The sequence below is a fragment of the Sphaeramia orbicularis genome, chromosome 4, assembly GCF_902148855.1.
Source record: "Sphaeramia orbicularis chromosome 4, fSphaOr1.1, whole genome shotgun sequence".
In the NCBI taxonomy this organism is placed as follows: Eukaryota; Metazoa; Chordata; class Actinopteri; order Kurtiformes; family Apogonidae; genus Sphaeramia; species Sphaeramia orbicularis.
The window spans coordinates 2349707-2376205 of NC_043960.1; the positions used below are offsets into that span (position 1 = coordinate 2349707).

Here is a 26499-nt window from a genome sequence, read left to right on the forward strand (position 1 = left end):
AAAAATGACCCCGGGTCCGAATTCTAGATGACGTCTGTCCAAAACCAAAGAGGCTTTCAGGAAGTGATGCCCTCAGCAGTGCGTCTGAAAAGGAACATTCTACTGTTTATTTACACTGAAGTACCATGAAGGTTAGGACAGACATTATCAGGATCAAATGGACTATTCTGGAAACTGATTTGGCACAGTTTTAGGTGCAGTGTTTAGAAAGTGCAACTAAAGGTGAGCAGTAAGGTCTGACTAAAGGTCCAGTGTGTACAATGTACACACTGGACAGTGTGTACTTTTTACCTGTATTTATTTACCTTTATACACAGAATGAACAGATATAGCCTGCCTACATAGAATACAGAGGAGAAATGTACAAATACACTTACCAAGTTAGCCACCAGAATAAAAAGTATAACTGACAATAACCAGAATAAATAAGGGGTGAATCGGGTAGGTGTGCAGATCAGTTTTGTCCAAATGGAGTTGCCGTAGTTTTGTGGCCATGATGAGTATAGTTTTAATTTATTACAATTTTAATTTTCTATATCTAATATTTGGAACCAGTATTCACTTTTAAAGTCTGTGAAAAGGTTCATTAAGCATCTGTGTGTTATTTATGCAATAAATTATATACATTTTTCAAATCGGATTTTATATTTTTTTGTGTTTTCTGTCCTTTTGTGTTTTATAGTAGGTTAAAGTGAAAAAATAATAGACAGATGATATAGATGAAGTTGTGCTGAAAAAACAGATCCCAAACATGGGTATAGTAAACATTTGTTTATATAGTATATAAAGGTAAAATCAAAAGGACTGAAAAACAGACAAAATAGGCTCAGACCACTAAGGGTTAATATTGGAATGTTTCTGACACAGAAGGGACATTGTACCAGTTATTTTATTTGTTTGTTTTTTTTTAAATACAACTTGGTTAAATTCTTTCAGTGTGTGTATCAGTACTTTTCGAACATTTTGAGCACAATTTCAACAATGCAATAATGATAACTGATAATTTTAGTCACAATAACCATGATATGAAATTTTCCTGTGGTTCCCTCCCTACAGGCAGATAGGGTAGGTGTGCACATCATAGCCACAGTGTGTTCTTCACACTTCTTTGACCGTGTTGGGAAGACGGGAGCCGACTGATGAGACGATCGGCTGTGGTGTTGGTGTGTCTTTGCCCTAACAGCAACAGACTCATTAGTTTAATGGATTTGTTCAGCTTGTGTTTTATTTTGGCTGCTAACTGGTTTCGTTCCCTCTTTAGAAGTAAACAGCTGCTGTGTTTTTTAGCAGCAGGTATCTCATTTATAACAGTACAGCATAAAAGAACAGAATGGACTCTGGTTTGGATAAAACGCAGACAGAATATGATGGAAATGAACAGAACCAGGGACAAACCACATGTGAAGGAGAGTAAAGAGGAACCAGGTGTTGGAGTGTGTTGTGGTGTTTTACCTCTCCCCAGGGTCCGGTCACCCACTGGGGGGGCGGGCAGCGCTGCAGGTTACATCGCACCCTGGACGTGGGTCGGCCCTGTTTGGGACACTTGGACTCGGGCAGCGTGTCGCCGCTCTCCCCGCTCTTACACAAGACAACGCGGTGCCTGTAGCCCGGACCACAGCTGGGCGTACACTGGAGACAGAGCGGGAGATAAGGAAGGAGGGGTGGAGGGGGTGGAGGGGGTGGAGGGGAGGGGAAACGTGAGGCGGAGGCAGGAGATGGAGGCCACGGGAGGGTGCACGGGGGGTCAACGCGGTCACTAAAAAAGCCTCTTAATCCTCTCAGCAGAGGGCAGCAGCTGTATGAAAAGCACGGTGTGAGTTGTGGGAAATCCGCCGCACCGTCGGCCTCCTGCTCCTGCCTTCAAGAAACCAGTCCAACGCCACTTTCACTTGGTTTCCAGTCATCCTGAACTGTGAGGAGAAAGCGCAGCTCCGGGAACAAAGCACTATGTGAGAGGAAGATGAAGTCAACAAACGTGTCTAAAACTATATTTGTCGTCATCTACACAGGAGGATAAATCTGGCACGCTTTAATTTCCACGGACGGCTCGAAGCGCAGGTCAGAATTAAAAATAGGTCAGGGGATTCCCATGACAAGTGTCATTTTATGTATCCGTGATTGCAGCAACATGTTCTACGTGATGTATTTGTCTGCTCCGTAGTGTATTCCGTGGTTAAAGTATTCTTATTTTCTCCTGGCAGATGTTTGGGTTTCTTAGGTTCAACTGGAGAAGAAGAAACAGTTGCTTCATCTGAGAGGCATTTTTCACAAAACACTGGTTCAGATTCATCCATGAGCTAATAAGCAGCATGAACTTAAGTGCTGAGTTGAGAGAATTCCCAGTGGCTTTTGCAGAAGCAGGCAGAATGTGCAGAATGCGTTAGAGCTGGGCCGTGTCTACTGAACTGGCATCTCCGTACTTCATTTTACACCTTATTTTTCCAATTACTATGAATTACATTATTTATTTTTTCAATTTTTTGCACATTCACAGCCTATTCTCACCTACTCCCCTTGTCTTTTCTCACTTTTCCTCCTTTTCGTTACCTCATTAGACTGCATCTAAATGCTAAAATGGAAAGTTTGAGAATATGAACTGAAATAAAGTGTGAACTCTTTATGTCAGGGGTGTCAAACATACGGCCCGTGGGCCAAAACCGGCCTGCAGAACGGTCCAATTAGGCCCAAAAAATTAAAAAATTACACTAATGATGGTGTCAAAATCATTTTAGTTCAGGGGCCACAAGTGGTTCAGATCAGTAAAATACTATCATAATAACCTATAAATAATAAGTACTTTAAAGTTTTCTCTTTGTTTTAGTGTAAAAACGCAAAATTACATGAACATATTTACATTTACAAACTATCCTTTCACAAATATGTGAATAACCTGAACAAATGTGAACAAAATGAAATGTCTTAAGAGAAGTAGGTGGAATTTCAACAATATTCTGCCTGTTATGGAATGTTTTGTGCATTTGTAAATCTACTGTGATCTGTACTGTAACACACATGTGTGAATGATAAGCTCAGGCATAATATTGTTAAAATTGCACAAATTTTTCTTTAAAGATTTCAGGTTGTTCATTTTTTTTTTTTTTTTTTTTAAAGAGTTTGTAGATGAGTGCTTCTATGAAACTGGGTACATTTTGGTACCTGGCACTTTTCCAGCTTTTTAGGCCAAATAATAACAGAGAAATTTTGACATATTTCCCTCCAGAATGGACCTAATGATGACCTCAGATAAATGCAAAAAAATATATACTCTTGCTCTGGGCCATCCCAAATTTAATGAATTTTTAATAAAATATTGGGGCCAAAAATAGGACCCAAATCAGGACAAGAAAATCTCCCTAGGTGTCAGTGCATTTGATCTGGACCACATGGCTGTAAATGGTCTTATACAGTGTTATAAATAAAGACACTGTGTTAAAGTAGACGATCCTAGTGGTTTTTCTAATCCAGACATGAATCTCAGTCTCACTTCAGGTTTTGCGTGTAACCCATTGTGTCCACTTGCGTTACATGGGGAACCTGTCCATTTAAACACAAATAAATCGTGAGTGATTTTGCAACAGCGGTCATTTTTGTGAAACACTCTGCCTTGGATAATTAGTTTGATTCCCAAAATGTTCCTGTGACAGAATAAAGAGATATGCAAAAAAATTGTAGCGCATAATTTTCATGTCCTTTTGCCGCATTATACACGGCTTTTTTTTTTTAAACAAAAAAATATAAAAAATATAAAAATGTGTTTTATCTGAAAAATAAATTCTCTTTTATCTCAGTAAGTATTTATTTTTAAAACAGACCCAAAGTGCTTCCACACTTGATTCATAACATTAGTCTAGATCTGGTTTGAATTTTTAGGCCCCATGTCCTGTTTTTAGGACCAGTGTCATAGAAGCACCGAGACGTAAACATTTTGACATTGTAATTTTACTTTTTTACTCTTTGTCTAAGAGTAAAAAAGCTAAATTACATGAAAATATTTACATTTACAAACTATCCTTTCACAAAATATGTGAATAACCCGAACAAATGTGAACAAAATGAAATGTCTTAAGAGAAGTAAGTGTAATTTTAACAATATGCTACCTGTTATTAAATGTTTTGTGTATTTGTGATAAGCTCAGGCATAATATTGTTAAAATTGCACAAATTTTTCTGCAGAAATTTCAGGTTGTTCATATTTTTTTGAAAAGATAGTTTGCAGATGGAAACATTTTTACATTGTAATTTTATTTTTTTTCACTCTAAAGCATTTTGATTTTTGGATTTGTCTTTATTTATGAGTTCTTCTGTTGTTCTTTTACCGGTCCGGCCCATTTGAGATCATACTGGGCTGAATGTGACCACTGAACTCATTTAAGTGTGACACCTCTGCTTTATGGTGATTCTTATGGGGGTCGTGGTCCTACCTCTGACCAGTCCAGGGCCAGCCACTCAGGGGGGCAGCTGTGGTTGCTGCAGGGCTCAGTGAGGGAGGGGCGAGGGAGGGTACAGGCCGAGTCGTCCAGGATCTTCTCCTCCGTCACAGAGATCCTCCGTTTACAAAGAACCTCTCGTGTCCGAACGCCGCCGTTACAGCTGCGACTGCACTCCGACCACTCACCTGTCCACCAGCTCCAGGAGCAAGAAAAGACCCAGTTAACCACCGGGGTCAGACCATAGGAAAACCCAGGAGGCCTCAGATGAAGAGGTCAGATTTAGGTCATATTTTCAGAAAATAATTATATTAGTCCTGGGAAACAGCATGCATAATTTCAGCCTTATGTCTTCATTAGTTTTTGACATGTGAGGGTTTTGGATGTCGGATTTGACGCTGATTTTAATGTAAAAATGAGTCCAGAAAAACAAGGTGAGCTCCATAAAGTGGTTATTTTTGATGTATTCATGATAGATGCATGGAGTTTCAGAAGGTGATCTATGGTGCTAGATGTCTTTAGTGGCAGTAAAAGAACACAGCTGCATATTTGGCAAATTATAGTTTACTGAAAACTGTTTACTGTTTCAGAGCAGTTTTGACCCAGAGTATCTCCACTGAAGCACGTCCTGTTGGTATTTACTTCTCATGTTGTAGAACTATTGTGGTGACTTTGTATTTATCTTAAAATTACATTTATTTGTCAGATTTTTCTGATTTACATGAAAAGTAAATTTACGCCAATATTTCAAAAGCATATTGCTCATGTATGACAATGTCTACCACAAAAACAATTATATCACTATGGAAAAAAAAAAAAATCGGACCAATGGCCCTGTATCTTACCGGCCAAATTCAAAGCTTTGGGAAATGTATCCAGATCCATTTATTCTCACCCAGTTCTGTGTATTTATTCTATTACAGAAATAGCCCATGTTTTGGTCATATTCCAATCAGATCTGTAAAAAATTCAAATTCACACTTGATATCATTGATACTGAGTTATTGCATCCATCCACTTCCTATCTCTTATAATGGGGACATTTTTCAAAGTCGCACCAAATCCAGAATCAGATCCGGATCCACATAATTTCACTAACTTTTGTTGACATCATCATAAAGAAGCTGTATACCAAGTTTGAAGTCAATCAGAATTGTAGTTTTGGAGAAGAAGACGATTGAAATTTCTGTAACAGATGACAGACGTCGCCACCGCCGGACACCGCGTCACGACAACAGCTTACAGCCTGTCGGCTGGTAAGCTAAAAAACAAGTCTGCATTAAGAGAGTGGATTGAGGCAAATAAAAAATGTTCATTTGAGATCATTTTCTGAAATCTGGTGATTTCACCCATAAAAACTCAGTGCTACTTTTGTATCAGTTTCCAACTGGATTTTTCTCTCTATCTAACCTTTCCTAAGTGATTTATCACCATTTATTATAATATTATCCTCTGTAGTTTGTGTTTTTTCAGAGAAAATCGTGTATTTTCCTATATTTAATTTACTGATCATGTAGATGTTTATAGAAACTCAGAGTATAGTTGACAGTTATTATATCAGAAACACAGAAAACTGAAAAAAAGTTACTTTTTCAGCCTAATTATCAATACATGAACATAAAAACATGCATCTCCATCCTCTGTCACTGATCCAACTCCATGGGTTTTACTGGTGAATCAATGTTGTAGAAGATGACGGTGTTTCCATGGTAACTACGGAGCCTCTGAACGTCCAAATGGGTCATATCTGATGACCATGAAAAGACGACAAATGAAACGTCACACCAGTTATTTACATGTATAGACAGGTTTAGTGGATCAACAGCTATTAAACAGTTTAGATCAGCAGATACTTTTGGTCGGCAGTGGATGTTTGGGTCTTTATGAGTTAGGGTGGATTTGACCCACTCACAACTAAATAATGGATAACAGCAGAATTTGTGCACAAAGATCGACCAACACTGGAGAAATCACAAACAAACAAAGAATGACGAAGGTGAAAAAACTGGATTTTGTAGAGGAGAAGGTGTACGCAGTTAAAGGACTCACGTTGGGGAGCACGGCTCAGTATTGCAGGATCGTCTCTTCTCTTTGGGTTTGCTTTTCTTGTCACAGAAGTGGTTGTAGACGACGGAATGATCTACCTGTTTTTTACACACCACCTGCTGGATCTGCACACCTGAAGAAAAGAAAGATATAAGGAAAATTTAACGGAAGACACTGAACAAATGCCCTGAAAAGCAGGAGATAGAAGGGAAGTCACATCCAACAAAGGACAGCCGGATCATACACTTATGTTCTGAGAATCCTGAAGCAGAATTATTTATCTGAACAGTTATTTATTTGAGTGTTGTGTTCTGTAGGAGGCTGGTTCTCACATTAGCAGACCAACATGTTCAGCAGCTTTTGTCAAATAAAGGACCAGGGTTTCAGTTAAACATGTGTTAAAGGATGACAGATATGAAGGAAAAGTCACATTCCCAGAATAAGTAAATAATATATTCACACAGATTTTTTTTCACATGCTTTTAACACAGGCAGTTTTTAAAAAGGGTTTTTGTTTTCCTTATTCATTTCCTATTTCTTACTTTTCTTGATTATTTTGTTATTCAGTGTTTATGTTACTGATTAAGGAGTAAGTGGTTCACAACATGGATGGATGGATGGATTGGTGGTTGGATGGATAAATGGAAGAATGGATGGATGGACAATAAATGGATGGATCATAAATGGATGATGGTTGAATGGATGGATGGATGGATGGATGGATGGATGGATGCCTGACAGACTCAACAGGAGACAGAAGTAGTCAACATTAACACAACAGAAAAGGTCTCTTCACAGTTCAATGGCTGAAAAAAACAAAACAAAACTCATTTCAATCCCTAAATCCACCTCCAGTTGATGGACCGTCTGATATCTGTTCTGTGTATCTGATAACTTCAGACATTTCATTTAAAAAGCTCATTATTTTTACATCCAAATACATTTATACTCCACCGGTGACCATCAGCTTCTTAGATACAATGACTCCATGTCTGTTTCCACCTGTGACTGGAACATGTTTACTGAGCAGCACAGTCTGAACTTCAGGTGCTGAGTCGCTAAATCAAACACAAATATACATTAACTCATAATTAATCAAATAAAGGCCTTTCTATTATAATAGCATACTTCCTTTTAAAAAGTGCCCTGATCCTTAACTGTTCAGCCTGTTTCCACCCTCTCTGCTCCTCAAGTGGAAGAATTTATTTCTCAATAAAGAAAATGAGGTTATCATCCGCAGCAGCATGGATGATGAGTTCACAGAGCGCAGAGGAAAAGGCAGACACATGACACCACTGTGTGCGATACGTCGAAAGCCTCGGAGCCTTTGAACGGCTCCAGGGCCCGAGGCTTAAACAAACACAGAGCGCTGGGTTCAGTGGGTCAGTGTTGGTCTGCACTGTGTGTTTTCACAGGCCACTGTGTGTGTGTGTGTTCTGCATCTGTGTGTTTGTACTGTACATCCATCTGAGAAACAGAGGGAGTGAAAGAGGGAGAGAGGAGGAGATGAAAAGAGCTGTTTAATTTAATTTAGTCTTAAACACACACATGCCTCCATGAGCCTGTTCTCAAAGGAAAACTCACACATTCACAGGTTTTTACAGGTTAAAGGTGTTTATACGTCAGAGCTGCTGGTGTGAACGTCAGGAGGAAGACTCATTTTTCAAACCTGGACCCAGTTTCAGTTCAGAATCCTTACACTGAATGCACAGTTTGCCATTTTTTTGCCACTGTTTAGGGCGGTTAAATACACACTGTAACAGCATCCCTTGTGGGCTCGCCTGGAATTCAAATGGGGTCGCCTGGAATTTCTACTACCTGATAAAAATACAAATAAAAACTTCCTAATAAAAAATCTATTGTGAGTTGACAGACAATCCCAGTCCATAACAGACAGGACAAACTGAAGCTGAAACTGCAGCACTGTGGTTCTGTTTATCCTTCAAATGTTCATTGTGGTCAGTTTCAGATGCTGCAGCTCTTTCATAATTCATAGTTAAATACAGACCACGCCCTTAAATACAGACCACGCCCTTAAACTCAGGGTCTACTGATAGAACAGGGGCCGCGGGCCTGCGGCAGGTGGATGATGCATCTCATTACTGAGGGAGGGGTCCGCAGACACACCGAAGCGGACCGGACCTCCGCTTCCACCTCTACTTCCTCTGCACACATCAGGTGAGTGGAGGAGAGAGGAGGAGGAGCCTCATATGCTCAGGCAGAGGGAAGTGGGCGGGGCTTTGGAGGGAGGAGGATTGTTCATGTTCCGACTTTTACTAAGTGCTGTGAGAAATGCCACATCAGTAGGCAGAGCTTTAAAGCTCCCAAAATCTACTATTTTGACCAAAAAGCTTCCGGTAAACCACTCAGTTTTGGGTTTCAGACTGGGTTTGTATTGAATGCTAGAGTAAGCGCTGGGGTTAGACGTGTGGCGGTTCTGGTTTTGGTTGAGGTCGGGGTAAATCTGCAGTGACATATATGCTTGTATTGTGTGTACCTCCAGCGCAGAGGGCTGAGCAGCGGGACCAGGAGGTGTAGTGCCAGGCGAACCCGGTCAGAGGGTCCCGGTTCAGCGGAGGGTTGAAGCGGTAGTGGATCCCTGGGTTCTCCTCTCGCACCAGCACCTGTGTGAACACACAAGCCGACGTCACCGCTGAATCTACACACACAAGTTCACCTGCTGTGGGCTCATTTAGCGACTCCTTGGTTACCATGACGATGAGAGTCATATTGGTCGGACCCAGAGCCTCCAGGGTTTCCGGTCCGTCGGTGGGACGTCGGTAGTGAAATGTGGTGCCCGCGACGTTGAACCTGCGAGGCGTGTCGATGGTCAGCTTCCCGTTGATAAAGTACTGGTCTCCTTTACTCTTCAACACTGGGAACAAACAAGAGCAACAACAGACTGGGTCAGATGTGTTTTATATATGGATGTGTGGAATTTAACTGTTTTATTTATTTGAACAACTTTGTACGGTGACCTTGAGTCTCCTGAAAGGCACCTCTAAATAAACTTTTTTTTTTTTTTTTTACAGATTTCTTTATTGTCATTTGACAGCACAGCGTACACACAGCACACAGTTCATCAAACCAGATTCTGATCGATGCAACTGGTGCGCCGCCTTAGAACCCTTTTCTTCGAAATTTGCAGTGAAAAACAAGATAATGCAAAGCACAAATATAAGACATCATACAGTTTTCACACAGTACACGTGGACACATGCTGGAATTTTTTCATGGATTTGAAAGGAATTTGGGGGACAGGGTGAAGGTAAAGAGCAGACAGCAGACGTGATTTGGGGTTTGGGGCAGGAAGATGCATGTATGTGCTCTGTAACTGTGGAATGTGTGTGCACGATAAAGAGACTCCAGTAAATGTACTATTATTATTATTATTATTATTATTATTATTATATAAAGGAGAACCATGGGTTAAATTTATTGTTTTTCATTACTTTGTCTGTGATTAATGAGAGTTGATGGGTGCATATGAAATTGATTTCTTGCCTTAATTGTTTTTTTTTTTTAGTTCTTTTTTTTTTTTTTACTTCAAAGTTTGAGACAAATAAACAAAACTAATTTCCATAGAATTCATTCGTCCATGTTTTGACAGACAAAAGAACAGCCAATCATAATTAAGCCGCGCCGCACCGAACCAATCACACTAGAACCATGTTATGTTAGGTTGACGCACACAGCACAGGCGTACGAGCAGCCACGGCACACACGCTAATGTTTGGGCTGCAGCGGGACAGAGTGTGTGTTCCCTCAGGAGAAAATTTGACCGAGGACTCAGGCAAGCGGGTTCCTGAAAAGTAGGGTGTGAACCATTTCAGTTCCAGCGTACAACAGAGACATAGAAGCTGGGAATCTGACGTTCAAGGCATGTTAAGTTTCCTTTTCAGGTTACACCAGTTATGGTAGTTAAGGAACACACCCCCACGTATATACCCCCGATACTGTTTCATGAAGATGGTCTGTTTAGTTTGTGTTCTCTTTTAAACTTGAAAGCTTTTGGATGCTGGTCAGACTTTTAGTTCAGTTTTAAAAATACGTACCTGTTTTATTGATCTGAAACAGCTGTATAATGTTCTTCAGCACATTTGTTATGTTAAGCCTCTGACAGAAAATAAATTATATTTAAATCAAAAATAACCTTCTGATAATTATTTTCTAGATATAGTTATGATGGAGAGCTCAGTGGCCCAGATGCATGCAGATAGTTGAAAAACCCTATAACTATATTGTAGTTAAAGAAAGAGTGCAACAGAATTGTCTGTGACTTTCCTGATGACTACTCTGTTTATATCTGTAAATTATATTCTCTTTCATCTATATACATGTATTTGTCTTTATTAGTTGGTTTTTGGATTTTGAGATCCAGGTTGGGTTGGTACTGGGGGTCACCATTAGTTCTGGGGGGGTGGGGTTTATACTTTCTGTGTTCCAAAATCTTAAAACATAAAATATGAATTTCTCTCTTTTTCTTTTGTAGTGTATTTCTGAGATGCACACTGAAATTAAATAAAAAAAATTATATATATATATATATATATATATATATAAAAAAACTTCTGACATCTTCACAACTTAAAATTTAAGCTCAACAAAAATAGTGATTTGATTTATATCTTGATACATATCAATATGGTCTGATAGAAAAAAATGATCGTGATATGATTTTTTTTCCATATCGCCCTGCCCCACGTGCAGCTGATGGTGTCCATATAGAGGTGGATTAAAGGAGCCAAAAAACTTCAATATCTATTTTTCATTTTGTAATAATTTCCATACATTTGTCTGTTCATTTGCTTTGGTAATAAAGTTGCTAAATTGTAAAGAGACTTTATGAACACCCTGTAGATCTGTTTAACACAAACTGCAGCAGTGGAAACAGTTCTGCAGCTAAAATTAACAGGCGTTCCACAACTGTCTAAATATGTCAAACATGTTAAAAATACACAGACAAAGAAAAGTAAGGAGGAGAAAATGAAATAATAGTAATAACAACAGCAATATACAAACAGTAACACATATATTGTTCGGTCCAGTAGCTGATTTACATGTTATACCTTATTACCAAACAAAACAACACTGTATTTAACAGCTTGAACTGGTTTAAAGCCGTTAAACTGTGATAGTTTAAGTTGAAATATGTGTGCTGTAACTGTCCATAGGGTCCAGCTTTCAACTATGTTTGAATTCTTCTTGAGTTCTTAATGGTTCCAGAACTCGGCAAAACTGCTTTTTCTGTTTATGCACTACGGACGTGGAATGAATTGCAAAAAATCATCCCACTTGAAATCTTTTCTCTTCTGTAAATACCTTTAAATGCATTTTACAAACTGTTTGGACAGGAACATTTGCTGCTTTACATAAACCTCTGCAGAGGGGACGAGGGTTGAATAGTACTAAAACAGTCGATTTGCTTCTTTCCTGTTTTCTTTAGCTCTTTTTTTTTGGTCTTTTCTTGTCTTTTTAATGATACTTTTAGTGTTTTGTATGTGAAACTGCCCCTGGATGAGATCCTGGACCAGAATGGGATCTTCCTGGATAAATAAAGGATAAATAAGATCAAAGTGTAAACTGCTTTTATGAGACTGACATGGATCTTCTCATTTAACTCTTAACAGAAGGCAAGTCTCTAAACACACTACACTATAAAAGTGCTTCTACCAGTTAGTATAATGTGCTGTTTGTGGTTCACTTCATAGACTAATAGAATATTTATTTATATCATGTTTGGGCCAAATGCGATCTGTTTCGCATTAAAATGTTTCATAATTTTCAAGTTTGTATAAAAAAACAAAAGTTATCCAGCACCAAATAAGAACCTGGGTGGTTCTGTGGATGAAGTTTCACTGGAGCGGGACGTTTGTTTTTGGTTTTATCACAAAAACTGGCCAGAATGTATTACTTCTCTGTAATACATACCACTACATGTGCCAGATTTGACAGTACTTTTGATGATCTGATGGTGTGGTTAGTGTCATTAAAATATATTTTGTGGTTATGAATGGAAAACAAATTAGTTCAGAGGTAAAAAAAAAAAAAAAAAAAAAGAAATATTTAAAATTAGCTTTTACTTATAATGGGCCATATTTTGATGACTGATAACATGGAAATGGTTACAGATATCAATACACTGGAAAAAAAATCTAAATCTTACCAAGTGTAATTTTCTCATTTCTAGTCCAAATATCTCATCACACTTTAAATAAGACATAATCCCCTAAGGAGGAATTTTTCAGTGAGATATAAGAACTTATTTTTAGACAATAGAGCTTGAAAATGTTATTTCAAGAAACCTAATTTTCACTTGTTCCATTGGCAGATTTTTTTTGCAAAAAATTAAGCAAAAACATCTTGAATTAAGCACAAAAATCTGCCAATGGAACAAGTGAAAACGATCTGCATCATAAGATTTTCCAGATCTATTGTCTAAAAATCAGTTCTTACATCTCACTTAAAAGTTACTGTTCAGGTGATTATGTCTTATTTAAAGTGTGATGAGATATATAGAAATGAGAAAAATACACTTGGTAAGATTTAGATTTTTGCAGTGTATAGTTAAGACTGAGCACTGATAGGATGTCACATATGGACTTTTATTCGGGTCCATGACCTTTGACCTTGAGTGACCACAGGAATCCAACATAGCAGCAGAACCTGACAGCCTCGTAAATTCAAGTTAATTCTGATTCCTCACTGAACATGCCGTTGAGCTGTAGGGCCATTGGTCCTATTTTTAGTGTTAGTGAATCAAAAACAATGCTCAAATGGATTTATTTATTCCGATTTCTTCTTATAATGTGATTGTTTGCATGTGCTGTTTTCTAACACAAAGCACAGGTTAAACATTAACGCATAAAGACCCAGTGTGACATTTGTGTCCGGTCCCAAATGAATTTTTCCCAATATTTTACCGTCCTTAAGTAGTTTATCACCATTTATTGTAATATTATCCTCTGTATTTTGTTTTTTTTTTAACTGGGAATCAGCTATTTTCCAACATTTAATTTACTAATCATGTAGATGTTCATAAAAGCTAAAAGTGAAGTTGAGGACTATTATATTGAAAAATACAGAAAACTGAAATGAATTTGTCTCTACTTTTAACTGATTTATCACCACTTGAATTTCCTTTGGGATTAATAAAGTATCTATCTATCTATCTATCTATCTATCTATCTATCTATCTATCTATCTATCTATCTATCTATCTATCTATCTATCTATCTATCTATCTATCTATCTATCTATCTATCTATCCTTATATTATGCTCTGTATTTGGCATTTAGAAGTATGAATCAGGTATTGTCCTATATTTAATTCACTGATCATGCACCTGTTCATAAAAGCTCAGATTAAAGTTGAGGGTTATTGTATCAAAAACAGAGAAAACTGAAGAAAACATAACCTTTTTTAGTAAAATATATCATTAACTGAACATAAACCCAGTGTGTCCATCCACTGCCATTGATCCAACTCCATGGGTTTTACTGGTGAATCAATGTTGTAGAAGATGACGGTGTTTCCATGGTAACTACGGAGCCTCTGAACGTCCAAATGGGTCATATGCGATGACCATGAAAAGACGACAAACTGTATTTTATACCACTTATTTACATGGATTAGTGCACAGGTGTCAAACATGCGTCCCGGGGGCCAAATCTGGCCCACTAAAGGGTCCATTCCGGCCCTGCAGGATGAAAGTGCAAAACTGAACCTGAACAGTCCAGGTTGAACAAATCCTTTTGGTTCAGGTTCCACATACAGACCAATGTGATCTACAGTCAAAAGAACAACACAATAAACCATAAATAATGACAACCACAAAGTTTCTTTGTGAAAAATTTAAGTGAAAAAAATAACATTACACTGTGAAAATATTTACATTTACAAAACTATTTTTTCACAATAAAATGCAAATAAATATATAAATAAAAACAAAGATGAACAACCTGAAATGTGCAATTGTAACAATATTCTGCCTGTTATTAAATGTTTGGTGCATTTATGGATCCACTGGGATCTGGAGTTGTGTTCATAATAACAGATGGAATATTGGAGAAATTCTTCAAATTTTCGTTCCAAACTCCAAAATTTTAACAATATTCTGCCTGTTCCCAAATGTTTATGGAACACTGTGTGTAAATGTACATGTAGAAATAAGAAGTCCAGGCAGAATATTGTTAAAATTGCCCTAATTTTTCAAATGAAATTTCTGTTTTTTCAGGTTATTCACATATTTTTTGTAAAATCTAAATATTTTCATAATTTAATCGGGGGGTTTTTGTACTAAAACAAAATGAAAAACTTGGGTTTGTCATTATTTATAGGTTATTAAGTCATTATTTTACTGGTCTGGCCCGCTGCAGATCAAATTGGGCTGAATATGGAACTGAAGCAAAATGAGTTTGACAGCCCTGGTTTAGTGGATCAACAGGGATGAAACAGTTTATGTCAGTAGATGGTTTTGGTAGATGGTAAATGTTTGGGTCTTTATGGGTTAAAACAGAAAGACAACCTTCCACAACGGACCTTTCTTGACATCTTACCAAGGTAGTTGAGGGAGATGTTGAGCTCTTGTATGTGGATGAACACTGATCCTTTGGGGATTCGGACCACCTCTTCATAACCTGAGACACACACAGAGACTCAGTCAACAAAAAGGAGAGTCAGGTGAAGGAGGTCTGTTCACTGGAGACGAGGGGAGTGATGCAGAAGTGGTGTTTAGCTCTGTGGGACGGCCATGGACTGAGCAGAGGCTTCAGATTCCAGCTGCATTCCTGGGCAGCCGGCCTCAGCTGCTCTGCTCGGCTCTTTGCTAGAGAGCGAGAACGATGCCAAGAGCCGGCTTCTTCCCTTCATTCCCTCCATCTGTTTTGGTCCTTGGCCCTTTTTTCTTTTTATGCCGGTCGCACCTCCGCCTCGCTCCGCTTCCCTCTGCTCTGCTCTGTCGTCCGTCCAGCCAGCCCTGCAAATATCTCCAACCTCACTGGAGGATGAAGGAATAAAAACGGAGGGATAAAATAATTCCTTCCAGTGCTTTGACCACAAGAGGAAAAGGAGAGGCTTGGCCCGTGACCTCTCTGTGGAGCTGGGAGAGGTGGGACTGACCCGGCGCTGGGTTTACGGATGGAGGCGTGGATTATAGGGACAGTCGGAGGGTTTTCTGGCAGCTCGGGTTCAGCCTCAGAGACAGAATTAAAAAAAGGAAAGATGGAGGCTCTTCTGTTAACGATCACAGACCTGTGCGCTAAAAGAGCCGAGGAGCTGTAAACCCCGCACAGCCTCCGACAGCCACAGCCAGGACAGATGGAAAGAGCCTGAAAGACACCGAGGGCTACGAGCACAAACTGTTTACTTCACTTTTTCACTATTGACTTATTATTCTTATTTTCTATATTTAACTCGTGTGTGTATGTATGTATACGAGCAAGGAGTTCACAGAATTTCCTTCAGGATCAATAAAGTACATTGTCTATCTATCTATCTATCTATCTATCTATCTATCTATCTATCTATCTATCTATCTATCTATCTATCTATCTATCTATCTATCTATCTATCTATCTATCTATCTATCTATCTCATTGCTGACAGGTGGAAACCTCGTATGTCCAAAATATTTTTTTTTCAGGAAAGTGGAAAAATGATGCATATTCTAAATAAATAAGTTGCCATTTTCAGCACTTTTCATTGATTATGTCTGTCTATGACCTTCAGGCCAACGTGACAAAAAACAAAAAACAAACAAACAAAAAAAAAACCCAAAAATAGACTTACTAGGTTTCCACTTGACAGTGTTGATATGTATATAACTAAGTGAGTTTGCATATTCTCTGCTATTTTAAATATACTTGCACAGAGCAACTGTAACTAGGGATACCACTTTTTTCCAGGCCGAGTATGAGTACTTCCATTTGAGTACTTGCTGATACTGAGTACTGATCCTAGTCCTTAATAATCCCATTCCAGTTGTTGGTTCCTTTTGTAAATGTGCTTTATTGTCGTTGTCATTAGTCTGACTGGAACAAAGTGCTGCTACTGACATTTAATGTGTTGGAATGAGCATTTGTCAGTTAATCCACCAGGGGGCGCCACTCTGAATTAACCATACTGGACAAATACCACGAAGAAGAGGAAAGTTTAATGAAGAAGAAGAAGAAGAAAGTCAGTAATAACAAACCTGTAGACGACAGAGGGAACACTACTGTGATACTAATGTTAGTGTTTTCTCTGTAAGGTTTAACAGTTTAGCTTCAGCAGGAAGAGAAAAGACAAATGAGTGAGAAGTTTGGTTTTCACTTCCACTGGCGGCGGTCCGCACCGCTCCGTACCCACGGTGGTTCCTGCTGGTATTCTGTGTCTGGGTACTCATCCTCCATCAGCTGGAAAACAGATGGAATGTAGTCAGATTACAGACAGAAGGCTGCGTCTGTATCTGTCTGTGTCTGAACGCTACTGTCAGTCAGCCTTACTGGGATCAGCCTCATTTCTTTGGTTCAGTCTCCACACTCTTCACACTCACACACATTCTTCCTCCTCCTCGTACCTGCTGCACTGAACTGGGAATGGCACACGGACAGAAGTGGTATCAGTGCAGTGTATCTGATTACTTTTACGAGTATGAATACGAGTACACACACTGAGTATCGGAGCCGATGCTGATACTGGTATCAGAATCGGTGCATCCCTAACTGTAACACACAATAATTTCCCCTGGGACTAATAAAGTATTCTGATTATCATGTCTGACATAGATGTTTTATGTAATCAACTCTTTTTATTGATTTTAATTTTCAGTTTGAAAGCGTAAACAAACAAATTGAACATTACAAAACAAAACATGTACACTACACCTACATTACACACAGAACCCCCCACCACCACCTTTATTCCCCTCCTTGTAGAACACGCCATCTACTATTGAGAGTCTGACAAATAAAGTAAAAATCAAAACAACTGAATACACAGAATATTAATCAGGATTACAAACTTAACATATAAACTTACCATAGATGAGAATCTCCAAAGTCATGACAACAACTTCTTAACATCTTCTGCACCTCTTTCCCACATCTCCAGTGTTGTAAGCTTAGCATTATTAATACAGGCTGATGACCGCTCCAGATAGATCACCTGGAGAAGGGCTTGTAGCCAGTGTTTACCTGATAACTGCTGGGCTGAGCCACCACAAAACTATCATTTTTTTGCTGCTGCTGACACAGACGTTTTAGACTTTGATATGACAAGTGAACTCGCATCATGACCACGTCACGCACCAGCGCTGCTATAGCTGTAAACAATGAAGAAAATCTACTGATCGCACTGTTACAGAAGTGGTATTTGTGTGAATGGAAATAATCCAGAGTCGGGGGTGGGAAAAGGAGAATAAGAACTAGGTCGTGACTCAGGAAAACAGGCCAACTCTGAGAGCCAAACTTGTAACAAAAGCTTGAGGTTAGTAGTTCTTGCAAACATAAACATTCACATTGGTTGATTCTTGATTTGTGATGGTCAAACTAACTTAATGACACTGTTTTTTTTATCCACAAACAAAGATATCACTGTGTTTTCTCATCTTTCACATGGGGCAGGCCACAATCACATGGTCTAAACCTGGCTTAAGCCTCTGTCCAGACCTGGTATTCATTGTGTTTTTCATGATTCAGTCCTAAATGTGCAGCTTTAATGTGTCCGTTCATACCTGACATCACACTGCGTCTCCTAATGTGTCTGGAATTATTCTGTTTCTGATTAGATCTTACTTTCCTGATCAATATGTAAATAAACAGGCCCATCTATGGCCTACATGGTACAAGCTTTCATCTGAGGTTTAACTGGCTGAATTTGTATGTGCAGATTACATTTATGTCTTTGCTAATATCAGTCACTGTTCTGTCTGCAAGATGTGGACAAGCTGCATGAGGTGACGCCTGAATCAAACCGCATTAACCTTTAAAGACCTAAAACTAGTTTGTGGACACTTTCAAATAAATTTTTCTCTCACCATGTCACAATGCAATGTGCAATATTTCTATGAAAAGCAAGTATTTTCCTATAAGTCCTTATTGATTACTTACGTCTTTGAGGATTAAACATCAATATGACAAATTTAACCATATGGTTAAATGGATGCGGTGGATGTGTCCATTTACACTTATTTGTTCTCTTCATGGTGTGTGTGTTAGTACTGACTGACTCACCTCAACTGGTTAAAACACATTTATAGATCCCTATGGACAATTCAAAATATGCTCTGCAAAAATCTAAATCTGACCAAGTGTATGTTTCTCATTTCTAGTCAAAATGTCTCATCACACTTAAAATAAGACATGATCACCAAAAGAGTAACTTTTCAGTGAGAAATAAGAATCTATTTTTAGACAATAGATCTTGAAAATCTTATTTCAAGAAATCTTACCAAGATTATTTACACTTGTTCCATTGGCAGATTGTTTTTGCTTGAATTAAGAAAAAAAAAAAAAAATCTTGAGTTAAGGAAGTTTTTTGTTGTATCTTATCTTATCTTATCTTATCTCAGTTCTATATTTCAGCCATTGGGCACCCTGCTCTGTAAATAACCAACAATTTCAATTGTCATTAATCGGCCTACAACCAGTTCAGTGCAGAAGTCTGTTTTATTCAGGTCAGTGCAACTCTGGAATAAAAAGGCTGAGGGACTCACCTAAATCACACATATTCAGCAGTCATTTTAGTCATTTTATATGAGATTTTTTAATGTTAGCAGAACCTACAGGCTGCATTGGTATTTATTGATTATTTTTTGTTGATTATTTAAAGTATTTAATGTAGTTGCCTTCCTATGATCTTGTATTTATATACCGACTTATGTTTGTCACATTGTACTTTGAATGTTGACAGATGTCTGTGGTAAGCTGCAAATGAATTTCCTGTATGGGATCAATAAAGTTTTTTTAATCTGACATATTTAAAAGAACACTCAAATCTAGAGTGTACCATATGTGAAAGTTGTACTTATTGGATGTGTTCACTGTTATTTATTGCTACTGCATTGTCACTGTATTTATTGCAAACAATGTATCAATTTTTAATGTCTTTTTAACTGGTACCCCAGGAAGACTAGCAACCACTGCGGTGGAAGCTAATGGGGATCCCCAATAAACAATAAACAACAAACAACACTGGTCTGTGTTCAAACCCACACTGGTCAACCACTAATCCTGTTTGTGTTGTTTCATTTTATCTGATGGGATTGGTTTATTGAAATGAACCAGTGAATGTCATGGACTTAAACTCAGCTACACATGAATAACACTGGGTTACAAAAAAAGATGTTTTTTGCAAGTTGTCTCGGTTTTTTCACCTGAATTAGGACCATTTTGCACCGCTAAATCCAAAAATGACATCTGTTTTTCTCAGTCAGGTCAGGTTTTTTTGCTAATTTGATTTTGAAAAATTTGATCTTCTCACAAAATATAATAATTAATACCAAAATCAGATTGGTAAGCACACTTATGAAACTTGTGACTTGATTCCTGTTAGGTACAATGGTGTATTCACCGCAGATGGAGCAGAACACGTCAGGCTTATTTTTGCAAGATCTTCTACTCGAAGCCATTTCATTCACCTGTAATATTAAAAAAAAATATTAATCATAAATTGGCAAAAGTAAAATCTTCAGAACTCGTTTATTGCAAGAAATATGAAAGAATGTTGTATCATATGATGTGAAAATGCCCATAAATGTAAGCACAAATGTTCAAAAGCCAATATGTAGCAGAGTTCAGAAAGTTGACCTGATTGAGCAAAATGAATGTGATTTTTGGATTCAGCACCAAAATGATCCTAAATCAGCTCAAAAAACTGAAACAATAAATTTGTTGTTGACCAGTGTAATCAACCTGCAGCTCCACTTCAGCTGTAATAAGTATTTTTTAGGCTGACAATAATGTCAGATATTTTGAGGGTAGTTGAGACCTTAGCTGGGGCTGACAAAGCGGCCTGGTGACTGCGGTCCACGGCGGGGCCGCCTGCTCAGGGTGTGGCCCCTCCCAGGAATCCTGAAGGGGGTGAGCGGTGTTGACAGTTGGGTGAGAGACTCTGGAGCTGGTGTTGTGGGGAGAATGAAGCCCAGAATAGACACGACAGCAGCTGGACCTCAAGCCACACTGGTCGGACCTCACCTAAATGTGTCCGCCACGTGTCCTGAAGCGGAAGGCAGATAAATATATGGATGTACGTCCGCTGTCCAGGATGTATATGTGTATATTTATGGGCGCTGCTGTACGTGTTTAGGGAGTAGCTCCTTGTTTTCTTGGATCTGTTGATGTTGTCCATCTTTATGAGATATGAGACCACACACACAAACTCAACTCGGGGGGAAATTTAAGCATAAATCATTGTTACTTAAAACGTTTATCATGTGAAAAGCGATCACAGTTAATTACTGATAAGTCTTAGGTTTACATTCACACTAGTATGTTTAAAATGAATCTGTGTAACCGACTACAGCTCAGTCTGTCCATGTTCTTTGGTCATATTTACTGGACTACTGTAGAGCGTTTTTTTGGGGGTTTTTTTGGTGTAATTATCATAGGGTGTTATAGGGTTAAACCTTAAACTAGGGCTGTGCAATTAATGGAAATTCAATTAAAATTTTGATTATTACACTCAATGATTACAAAAATTATGTAATCGAGAAAAAACGATTATTAACTTTGAGTTGTTTTAATTCACGCGCACGCAAGCTACCATGAGCTGCTGGGCCCCGCCCCCCTCTAAGCTCCAGCTGCCAGTTAGCCGGCAGGTCCAGCCCACCAGGACAGATGTACCGAGCGGTCTGGAAAAATGGCAGGAGAATCCCAGCAGAAGCACTTGGTAAACAAAAAAGACAAGTTAAATTCAGATGTATGGAATCACTTTGGGTTTGATGAAGAAGACGAAGAGCAAAAACACATCACATACAAAAAGGGTTTGGTAGTTGTGTCCACACCGACCGCTAACACAACAAACCTTTGGAACTGGGGATGCTCCGATACTCAGTGTGTGTACTCGTACTCATACTCGTAAAAGACATCCGATACAAATGCACCGATACCACTTCTGTCCGTGTGACATTCCCAGTTCAGTGCAGCAGGTACGAGGAGGAGGAATAATGTGTGTGAGTGTGAAGAGTGTGGAGACTGAACCAAAGAAATGAGGCTGATCAGAGTAAGGCTGACTGACAGTACCGTTCAGACACAGATACAGACGCAGCCTTCTGTCCGTCCTCTGTGTACATTCATCTGTTTTCCAGCTGATGGAGGATGAGTACCCAGACAGAGAATACCAGTGGGAGTACGGAGCGGTGCGGACCGCCACCAACAGAAGTGCAAACCAAACCTCTCACACATTTGTCTTTTCTCTTCCTGCTGAAGCTAAACTTTTAAACCTTACCACAGAAAACGCTGCAGCATTAGTATCACAGTAGTGTTCCCTCTGTCGTCTACAGGTTTGTTATTACGGACTTTCTTCTTCTTCTTCTTCTCATTAAACTTTCCTCTTCTTCGTGGTATTTGTCCAGTATGGTTAATTCAGAGCGGCGCCCCCTGGTGGATTAACTGACAAACGCTCATTCCAACACATTAAATGTCAGTAGCAGCACTTTGTTCCAGTCAGACTAATGACAACGACAATAAAGCACATTTACAAAAGGAACTAACAACTGGAATGGGATTATTAAGGACTAGGATCAGTACTCTGTATCGGCAAGTACTCAAATATAAGTACTCGTACTCGGTCTGGAAAAAAGTAGTATGGGTGCATCCCTATTTTGAACCATCTAAAGCTGAACCACCGCCACCTTTATGATAATCTGATGAAAAATCAAAACACAAAAAAAAACAACAACTCCGTCTACAACTTCATCTGCAATGCAATCTTCAATCTCTGAATCTCTTTACGCTGCATCTCCCTACTCATCACCATTGGAGAGAAAAGAAAACAGCCTCCACTGTCCATGACCTGGTTAAAGGTGTGTGCTCCATGAACACCACTGACAGCTGGAGCTGCAGACAAATGCTGAATCCACTGGACAAACACTAGGTCTGACCTTCAACACATCATTTTACAGCAGCTGCTACTACACTGAACATACTTGAATTTATAATTTGCACTTTATGTGAGTCTTTTTTTTTATTGCTCCAGTTCTATGATAAGTCTATAGCAGTTGAATTCCAGTGCACTGTTTGTTTACAAAAGGAAACAGACTTGAATTTACAGTACACTTATTTGCATTCAAAGGTTTTTTTGTTTCGTACAAAAGTGAACATTCTTTGTTTTAGTGTTTAAAAGCTTTATTTAGGTTTAAAGAGTATATTTTACATGGTTTTGCAAGACAAAAAAACTTTAAGGTTAACAAATAATCGTTTTTAATAATCGTGATTTCAATTATTGCTAAAATATAATTGTGATTATTGTTTTTTTCTATAAGCGAGCAGCCCTAACTTAAACCTTCAAACTTCCTCTTCTCTTTTACTTTCTCTCCTGCACTTCCTCTAAAAATATTTGTGTATTTTCAATAAACTGAAAAAGCATTTCTTTTGTTTTATCTCAGTTTAGCCACAGAAGGTCACAAAGCAGGGGGAGGATAAATAATTTTCCAGGATAACGTAACCGCTTCCAGGACATTTGACCTTTTTTTTTTCTCCTTTTCCATATGCTTTCCAGGTTTTCCAGGTATTCCAGGACCCGTGGGAACCCTGTGTATGTATGTTTTCCATGACAGACTGAACTTTGAAAGCCAATCTGACCCTTAAAAACAGAATACACTTACACGACTGCAGATTCATCCACTACAAGAAACTGCTCAACACAGACACAATGATGGATACGTCTAATGTCTGTTACAGTTTTCAGGGCCAGCCATAAATCTGGGCTGCATCAGCTCTCAACTGCACCATATATACACATCATTGATCTCAGCATTCATCAGGAATTCCAAAGCGTGACAGGTGCTGAAAATAAAAATCACTGCTCTGCAGCTACGTGGACTTTTGTTTTGGCTTTATAAAACAGTGTGCTCCTCAGAAAAAGGGTTTGCATGTGAAAGGATAATTATATGATACACACTGGATGTCTGGGGTGCCCTAACTCGCATTGCACGGCAGCTTTCCAGGGTGCATTCACAATCCAAGACATCCCAATCCACAGGCACAAGCTGCATGTGCGCTCTGTGGGGAACTGCAGAACAATTACGTTGCATAACTTCTCTGGGTAAATACCTTGTGTTAATGTAATCTGATTATCAGTGGAGCAAAGCTTTTCCAGTGCTCCAGTCAAAAAACGAAGCCCTTCTGCCGCCCCCCCGTCAGTGTTTGAATACAGTACCTCCTTCAGGTAATGAGTCGTTGAAGAGTCCCTCCACGGACACGCAGCTGCTGCCGTCGCCCCCGCAGATCCGGCAGCGGTCCTCCCTCACGTCGGAGCCCAGGATACGATCGCAGCCCACGTGCTGTGAGAGGGGACAGAAAATCGGGCGTCAGGGTCTCGCTGGGGGTCAGGGGTCAGAGTCAGTAAGTCCAGAGGTGTCGGAGGCCGTCCTCGGGGATTCCCTCTAATGTCTTCCAGACCACTTTCTCAAAAACATAGAAATATCAGATGGCAAGTCCAGATGTGTGTTCTGATCCTGTGCAGACATAATGCTCGTCCGTTGCTAAACTCATAGCTGTCGACACAAATAAGTTTAATGATGAGTGAAACAGGTGGTTTTACTCAGAGTCTTTAACAGCGACCCAGACCTAAACAAAAGTGTAGAAAATGAATGGTAAACGCTCTCACCCTCATATATTCATGTGGCAGCTGCTTAGTGTAGAGAGGGATAATGAGGCTTAAGTTTATTATTACTTTGACTTTGATTAGATCCAAGTTTAAAACTTAATCCAGGGTTGAAGCCGTGATTCCCACCATGTGGATCTGGGCCCGTATTCCTAAAGGTTCTTAGTGCAGAGTTGCTCCTAGTGGCCAAACTGTAAGAAAATTCTTAGAATCATGATGTTTTCTTAGAATTTCCCCTAAAAATGCACAGTAGATCCTAGTAAAGATGAAAGTTATTCCTATAGAATCCTAGCCCTGAAGAGAGCTCCTAAGGTCAGATCTGTTCAGAGCAGGAAGAGGACTTTAAGGGGAAGAGGAGTTCCCTAAACAGAGGACGAAATGACCAACAGAAGAGGCAGGGGGAGATTCTGCAAACACTGGAGGACAGGGAATTAATTACACATACAGATTGCACTGTAAAAAAAAAAAAAAAAAAACACGATAAAAATGGTATTATTCCAGCAGCAGGGGTGCCGAAACAATACTGTTAAAGAACGGAGAATAACCATCTCATAAAAATACAGTAATTTTCCATAATTAAAATACAGTTTTTTGCCCCAACTTTACATGAGATTCTGCTTTTTTTTATTTTTTATTTTTTTTATTTTTTACTGTTTAATAACAAATATTTACATGTATTAAAACAATCCAATTCCCTATAAATATATATATAAATAATTTTCAATGAGACTCAGTTGTCCAATCCACTGATAAAAACTGTATTTGGACAGTTTATCAGTGCTTATACATGTTATACATTCACAAAAGTACATTTATTCAACATTTTTGTTGTGAAACCTCCTGTAATTACACAAGATATTTGTCAATTAACAAACAAGTCTGGTTCAACTGACAGAACAAATATTCTTTTGCGGTTAATTGTCAGTAATTTTATCTCGTTTTATTTATTTTTTCTTTACAGTATTAAACTTTAAATTGACTGTTTAATCTCATAAATAGAAAAAAAATATATTTGTGAAATTGTGATCCATTGCAAATGTATTTTAACTGCATTTTTGTATTTTTATTTGTTTGTTTTGTGTGTGTGTGTTTTTTTTAAGTTGCTGTTTTTTCTTCTTTTTTACCATTTGATTTTCATATTTTGATTGATATATTTTCTTATAATTCTATCCTGTTGTATCACTGGAAAACCTTTAATGGGTGAAAAGAAAAAAAATAATTAAAAGGGAGCTACCAAAAAAAAAAAAAGCCACAGATCTGCCATTACAGTATAACATTCTAATGTTATTGTCTTTTAATTGTTTTCATAAAGCTTTTATACTCTCTATATCTTGTAACTTTTATTCTGATTGTATCTTTTAATCTTTTATACTTGTACTCTGACAGACCTCTGCATAATAATTCCTATGTAGCTGGATGTGTACAAATTGCTTATCTTATCTTATCTTGTCTTATCTTACCTTAATGGTACAATATGTTGTAATCTTGGATGTTTTAAAGGTAACGTTTCAAGTCTTTTCCAAATCTGCTCATCTGTAATGTTGAATACCTGTTGATCCACTACTCCTATTAAAACATGGAAATAACTGGTGTCAAATACAGTTATTATTCTTTTCATGGTCATCAGATATGACCCACTTGGATGTTCAGAGGCTCCGTAGTTACCATGGAAACACTGTCATCTTCTACAACGGTGATTCACCAGTAAAACCCATGATTTACAAAACACACACACACACAAAGAAAAAACAAAACGCAAAATATAGAGGATAATATTATAATACTTGGTGATGAATTACTTTAGAATGGTTAAATAGAGAGGAAAAAATCATTTTGAAAGTACCTGAAAAGTAGTACTGGGTCTTTATGAGTTAATGATGTAAACCTGCTCTTTCACTATCACAGAAGAACACAGAACTTTTATGCTATTTGTTGTGAAGAAATGGAACAGATGGCACATCAAGCACATCAAGGCAGATAATAAAAGAAGGGGGTGTTATAAGGCAATCCTTGGTCATAAAACTAGAAAAGCACTCGGAGAGCGCAGACCTCGGCCAAGGCAGATCAGCCCCCCCCCGATCACCACCAAAATGTAATCATTTGTTCCTTGTGCCAGTATGAAAGTTTCATAAAAATCCTTCCATAACTTTTTCAGTTATCTTGCTAACAGACAAATGAACAACCAAACAACAACCAAACAAACAAACCCAGATGAAAACA

At 38.5% G+C, this 26499-nt stretch overlaps 1 protein-coding gene across 1 annotated transcript in view; it reads right to left on the minus strand.

The window, feature by feature from the left end:
* The window catches only part of adamts10 (ADAM metallopeptidase with thrombospondin type 1 motif, 10), a 137168-nt gene that overhangs the window by 4484 nt on the left and 106185 nt on the right, over positions 1 to 26499 (minus strand). Inside the window, exons 18-24 of the mRNA XM_030133252.1 lie at positions 23833 to 23956; positions 15033 to 15113; positions 9185 to 9348; positions 8971 to 9097; positions 6477 to 6606; positions 4422 to 4626; positions 1453 to 1629 (exon numbers count right to left, since the gene is read on the minus strand). Of these exons, the coding sequence (XP_029989112.1) occupies positions 1453 to 1629; positions 4422 to 4626; positions 6477 to 6606; positions 8971 to 9097; positions 9185 to 9348; positions 15033 to 15113; positions 23833 to 23956 (1008 nt within the window). The remainder of the gene's footprint in view (positions 1 to 1452; positions 1630 to 4421; positions 4627 to 6476; positions 6607 to 8970; positions 9098 to 9184; positions 9349 to 15032; positions 15114 to 23832; positions 23957 to 26499) is intronic.